Source organism: Eurytemora carolleeae, unplaced genomic scaffold, assembly GCF_000591075.1.
Source record: "Eurytemora carolleeae unplaced genomic scaffold, Eaff_2.0 scaffold34, whole genome shotgun sequence".
NCBI classification, from domain to species: Eukaryota; Metazoa; Arthropoda; class Copepoda; order Calanoida; family Temoridae; genus Eurytemora; species Eurytemora carolleeae.
The window spans coordinates 125,989-132,389 of NW_019396116.1; the positions used below are offsets into that span (position 1 = coordinate 125,989).

At 30.6% G+C, this 6,401-nt stretch overlaps 1 protein-coding gene and 1 long non-coding RNA gene across 2 annotated transcripts in view; one reads left to right on the forward strand and one right to left on the reverse strand.

Annotated features, from left to right (window-relative positions):
- Nucleotides 1-2,102, forward strand: part of LOC111695406 (transcription factor GATA-4) — an 8,076-nt gene extending 5,974 nt beyond the window's left edge. Inside the window, exons 6-8 of the mRNA XM_023464727.1 lie at nucleotides 122-250; nucleotides 1,002-1,110; nucleotides 1,288-2,102. Of these exons, the coding sequence (XP_023320495.1) occupies nucleotides 122-250; nucleotides 1,002-1,110; nucleotides 1,288-1,838 (789 nt within the window). The 3' untranslated portion in view covers nucleotides 1,839-2,102. The remainder of the gene's footprint in view (nucleotides 1-121; nucleotides 251-1,001; nucleotides 1,111-1,287) is intronic.
- Nucleotides 2,103-3,447: 1,345 nt separating this feature from the next.
- On the reverse strand, nucleotides 3,448-6,385 carry LOC111695420 (uncharacterized). Its single transcript, XR_002763864.1, has 3 exons — nucleotides 5,409-6,385; nucleotides 4,456-5,197; nucleotides 3,448-4,230 (listed from the first exon to the last, which is right to left on the reverse strand). It is a non-coding gene; the product is annotated as an uncharacterized LOC111695420 (long non-coding RNA).
- Nucleotides 6,386-6,401: the final 16 nt, after the last annotated feature.

The window sequence follows — 6,401 nt, forward strand, 5'->3', positions numbered from 1 at the left end:
TAGATTGGTTAGATGTTGTCTTCCTATTCCACAGTTTTATCGGTCCTACTATACAATTTACAAAAGAGTCCCAACGAAATGAAACGAAAACAAACAAAAAATTTAATTTCCTTTAATTTAGAAAAATCTACGAATTGATCCCAACCAACGTTGCTCCAACTGCAATACCTCCGAAACAACGCTTTGGAGGCGAGGGGATCATGGGACCTATGTCTGCAATGCTTGTGGATTATACAAGAAATTACATAAGGTAGGTTTTTATCATTAACCAGAAAACTGGGAAATAAACGTCGTCTTCTTCCTTTAACTTAAGAATTAATGGTGCTAGGGATATTCATTTAAAAAGATAGTTAAAAAATATTTGAATATTGAATAATAAATATTAATGGAAGAAAGTTGTTGTTTAATGAATGAATAATGAATATTAATGAATGAATAATGAATATCAATGAACATAAATGAATGAAATATGAATAAATAATTAATATAAATTTATAAACAATGATTTTTTATAAATATAAATTAATAAAATAATGAATATGCATAAATGAAAAAAGAATATGATTAAATAAATAGTGAATATGGATAAATTAATAGTGAATATGGATAAATGAATAATGAAATGAATAAATTAATAACGAATATAAATAAATGAATAATTTAATGAATAAATGAAAAATGAATATGAATAAATGAATTGTGAATATGGATAAATGAATAACGAATTTGAATAAATGAATAATGAAATGAATAAATTAATAATGAATAAGAATAAATGAATAATGAAATGAATAAATGAATAATGAAATGAATAAATAAATAATGAATATGAATAAACGAATAATAAATATGAATAAATAAATAGTGAATATGGATGAATGAATAATGAATTTGAATAAATCAATATTGAAAATGAATAAATCAATATTGAAAATTAATAGATCAATATTGAAAATAAATAAATGAATAATGCATATTAACTATTGAATGAATGTGTTAAGATTGACCGACCTGTGGTAATGAACAAGGACAAGGTTCAAAAAAGGAAAAGAAAAAATCCTTCTCTTGGAAGACGACGAAGATCTAAACATACGTCGTCTTCGTTAAGAGGTAATTTTAAGTTTATTTAAAATGCTTAATTGTGACTATTCAACAAATTAAGGTTTTTTAGTGTCTTTATAGATTAAATTTTTTAAATCCTTCTTTTTCTGAATTTTTGCTTAGAAAATGCTTTTTAGGAATTGACTTGCATACATCATTGAAAACAGGAGCTGCTCGTTGCTTCAGATAGTAGGAGCAGCAAACTGGAGGAGCAGCACCACTCGTCACACTCATCTTTACAATCGGAAAACTTTGGACTTAAACTAAACGGAAAGTTTAATCCACGCGTAGATTCATTCAAGGACTTAAAGCTTAAACCAGCAGTTAATCCCGTAGAGTCAAGCTCAGTCCAGTTCAATCTAGTTGAGACAAGTTCTAGCCAGCAGTCCATAGATTCACAAGATCAAGATTTGACGGAGAAGTACGAACTCCCGTCCTTGCAAGGCTGGAGGTTACAACGAGAGGTTGCTATGGAGGAAAATTGGAGTAGGTTTGGAAGGAACGAGGGCTGGAGGGAAAATGGAAAGGATGAATGGGGAAATTTAAGGAGTGATGGTTGGGAAAATGACATGGATGAGATGAGATGTGAAAGCTGGGGAGAACTGGTTTCGCCACTAGATGCGCAGAGCGGTGTGCGCAAGTACACGTGTAACCAATGTCCAGACGCCATCTTTAATCTGCTGGAGGGACCAAATAGTGTAAAAGAACATGTTAAGCTCACTCACACAAATATATAATCCATCAATCCCTCCAGATATGGATCCATAGAACATCATTTGTGTCGCCTTGGTGCAATTTACTTTTATTTTAATTGCGTTTCTAGCAAAAATGCTTCTAGCAGTAATATCTGCAGCAATGAATCAATATTAAATATTTACCAAGCCAAATCTAGTCTTTAATCTACCAATCTATAATTTAATCAGGCTCCTCCGCTTTAATCAAATTAATTCAATTTTGTCAAAAATTATTAATTTACTATCGCGCAAATCCATTTTATTCAAAGTTTTACATCAAACAATAAATTTTTTTTTATAAAATTAATTGAATTTTCTCAGAAAATAAAGTATTTTGACGGACTATCTGAATTTCCAAAAAAAAATTGACTTATTGCACTTTGCAACGTATTTTTGTATATTTTTAATTTTTCTTTTATGTATTCTCATATACTCCTTTATTATGTATCCAAAAATATAATATTTACACATGTTAAAAATTAAAAGTAATAAATGTTGATTTTGAATTTTTACTATTCAGGACTTTTCAACCCATTATAATACTTTTTAAGAAACTATTGCGTAAATTGTATGATGAACGTGCTATAAAGTTATCATAGTGCTATAAAGTTAAATTAGCTTTACATTATAGCACCGTGCTATAAAGTAATCATCATGCTATAATGTTAAAGTAGCTGTACATTTAAGCATCACCGTGCTATAAAGAATTGATTGGTTCCCGGATTTTCTCCAAAAAATGTCGGATATTTCAAAAAAAAAATATATTTAAATGACATTAAAATCTAAATTAACTTTATATTTTTATTTCTGCTTTGTTAAAAAGCTTATTTTATCTAGAATTAGCCATTGCGATGAAACAAGAACACAAACGTATCATAAAATTACCTATAAATACTTTTATTTTGGCATAACGTGCTATAAAGTTTTTGGACTTAAATTTTCTCTGTATGTGAAAGATTCTCGCATTTTTGATTATATTTCTTAAAATCTAAATATTATAATCTAGAAAGTGAAGAACTCCGAAAAAGAGAAAATAATAGTGGTATATCAACTATTTATTGCAATGGCTATTTTTAGATAAAATAACCTTTTCAAGAAAGCAGAAAAAAAAAATATAAAGTAATCAATTTTATTTTCATTTATATTTAACAAATTATATTAGAAATATCCTAAATTTTTGGGAGAAAATCCGGGAACCAATCAAAACTTTACAGCTTACGGGCTATGATGTACAGCTAATTAAACATTATAGCACGATGATTACTTTATAGCATACGTGCTATAATGTACATCTAGTTTAACTTTATAGCTTAATAACTTTATAACAGGTTCATAATAAAATTCACCATGAATGGGGTCACAATAGTCTCATAAAAAATTAATTGTAGCATTTGATATTAAGATTTCAAAGCTGTAATGTAATATTCGGCAAAAGTCTAGCAGCATATTTTAGTTTAAGGATTTGAGTCTTGGCCACAAACTAAAATTTTCCAAAAAATTATATTTTAGCAACCTGTAAACGTTTAAGATATCAAACCTGGACTATTTAGTAAAGTAAAATTAACAGTTCGAAATATTTTTAACCATCAATCTATCTTATAGAAAAAAAAAACATTTTTTCTAAATTTATTGACTAAATCTAAAGGGTAACAAACATATACTAACCAGATACATATACTTAGTCACTCCAACAAATTATACAATCTATACATGAGGATTCAAATTTTCTAAAAGGTTTAAATTAAACCTGTTTAATGTAAACAAATCAAGTATTCATTATCACAGTTAGGACTAAACTTAAGACTTTAAAGGGACTGTAGGCGTTATTTCAAGTGATCCTCCATTTATGGAATGGCATGTCTAATCCCTTTAATCCTCTGTTTGATCAACGGTGACTTAGATATTCTTAATCATTTATTTGAAAATTGACTGCCGAAAAACTCGAGTTTACCCTTGAAATTACGCCGAAGTCCCTATTATAGTAAATTGTAAATGCAAATCTATCTATGTGTAAATGGCAACAAAAAGGGGTGTAAGTAAAAAAATTCAACTAATAAAACATTTTTTTTTGTACACCTAGTTGTAAATTTTAACAATAACCAAGATACCAGGCATTTCTCCAGTGAGAAACAAAAAACTGTTTATAAAATATAAAAACAAATCTTTGCCACGTGCTAAACAAGAATTGCATTACCGACCGAGAATTATTCTAGAGTATTTTGAAAAAGTTTTTAGGTTCATCTTCTTTTGAACCAACCAATTATAACCTTTAAAAGGATGGGTCTCTGATTCTATTCAAACAGTTTTAAGGCGATAATTTCAATATTTGAGAGCGGTAACAATTTTGTGAAAGTGGGGCGTCTTTTAACTTTACTGATTTTCAGATTGGCTTCAACTAAGGTGTATGAAATAGAAGGGAGATATAACTGACGCGGCCCGCCCTACGATATGACTAAACAATGCTTTTCAGACGGTACTCCATTTGTAGAAGAAATATTTGTCTAATGTACAATTACCGCGTATACAGTAACCTATTCTGAATATTTCTTATACAAATGGAGTACCCGTCTGCAAAGCATGTATAATCATATGGTATGGGCGGGCTGCGTCTATTTCATACTCCTTGGCTTCAACTGTTCAAACAACATTTTTATAGACTTGTTGTTTGGATTTTCTTCCGATAAGTAGACATGACAATTATTAACAATTTACAAATGTAGATTGTAGCAACAAAAACAAGACATAATAAACATACATTATTAACAAAACAAGTACAAGTACAAGTACAAGTACAAGTACAAGTACAAGTACAAGTACAAGTACAAGAACAAGTACAAGTACAAGTACAAGTACAAGTAACCCATTTTATATACATGAGTCATACCCTGCAGATTCAAAAGTTCAAAAAGGTTAATCGGACAACTTTTTTGAGCTGATGGCTAAATAAAATTTCTCCCACAGTCCCTTTATATATTTCTATTAAGTTGGAAAGACATCGAATACTAGAATAAATGTTTAGCAGATCGTAGGTTTCTTCATAGATAATTCATTAGATAATACTGTAAATCAAACAAAATGGTTGGTTTGAAAAACGCTCTCGAATTTTTAAAGCGAAATTTCATATCGTTTTTTGAGATTTCGTATATTTAATACAGAGAGAGTCAGTAAACGTATCACTTTCATGACAACAGAAGGAGATAGTCCAAATTAAGTAAAATCTAATGGAACTTTCGCTTTTTCTATGACGACCTTTCAACGATGTCACTGAAGTGATATGTTTAATACTTTCACTATACAAATGCTGTTATTGAGTACATATTTTCCAAGGAGGTTATTGAGTACATATTTTCCAGAGCCCAAAACTTAAGACAGGGTATCATTGTGAAAACCAGTTTTGAAACCCGGGTTTCACGAATGGGGTAAGGTAGTTTTGTGAATATCAATATTTCTGTTTTGAAATATTATTTTATTTAGTTTATTCATTTTCTCCATTTTTTCGAATCTCTTAAATAAAATTCAACACAAATATTAAGACCCCAAAAAAGGACACTCGGGAGTTTCGTTCAACGATACTCTTTTAAATTTCGGGCTCTGGGAGTATCTTTCTATCTATCTGCTGTCCATATGTAGTTTGAACTTGAGTACAAAGTACCCTGTAAATCTGAGTAGGATGAAGAACCCAAATAGTACCAGTACATCCACCCAGAATATCTGAAATAGTACAAATAAATCAACCAAAGAACAGAATGACAAAATCATAAATATTAAAAAAAAATTCGTTCGTTCGTTACCCACTAGTTGAATAACGCAATAGATACTGGCTACTGGATACTGGATAACCATATATAGTAGACGTTCGTTTTTAACATATAATGGTCCTCTATAATGGTCCTTTATAATGGTCCTCTATAATGGTCCTCTATAGTGGTCCTCTATAATGATCCTCTATAATGGTCCTCTATAATGGCCCTTTATAATGGTCCTCAATAATGGTTCTCAATAATGGTCCTCTACAATGGTCCTCTATAATGGTCCTCTTTAATGGTCCTCTATAATGGTTCTCTATAATGGTCTACTATAATGGTCCTCTTTAATGGTCCTCTATAATGGTCCTCTATAAGGGTCCTCTATAATGGTCCTCTATAAGGGTCCTCTAGAATGGTCCTCTATAATGGTCCTCTATAATGGTCTTCTACAATGGTCCTCTAAAATGGACCCCTATAATGGTGCTCTATAATGGTCCTCTATAATGGTGCTCTATAATAGTCCTCTATAAAGGTCCTCTATAATGGTCCTCGATAATGGTCCTCGATAATGGTCCTCTATAATGGTCCTCTAAAATGGTCCTCTATAAAGGTCCTCCAAAATGGTCCTCTATAATGGTCCTCTATAATGGTCCTCTATTATAGTCCTCTAAAATGGTCCTCTATAATGGTCCTCTATAATGGTCCTCTAAAATGGTCCTCTAAAATGGTCCTCAATAATGGTCCTCTAAAATGGTCCTCTATAATGGTCCTCTATAATGGTCCTCTATAATGGTCCTCTATAATGGTCCTCTATAATGGT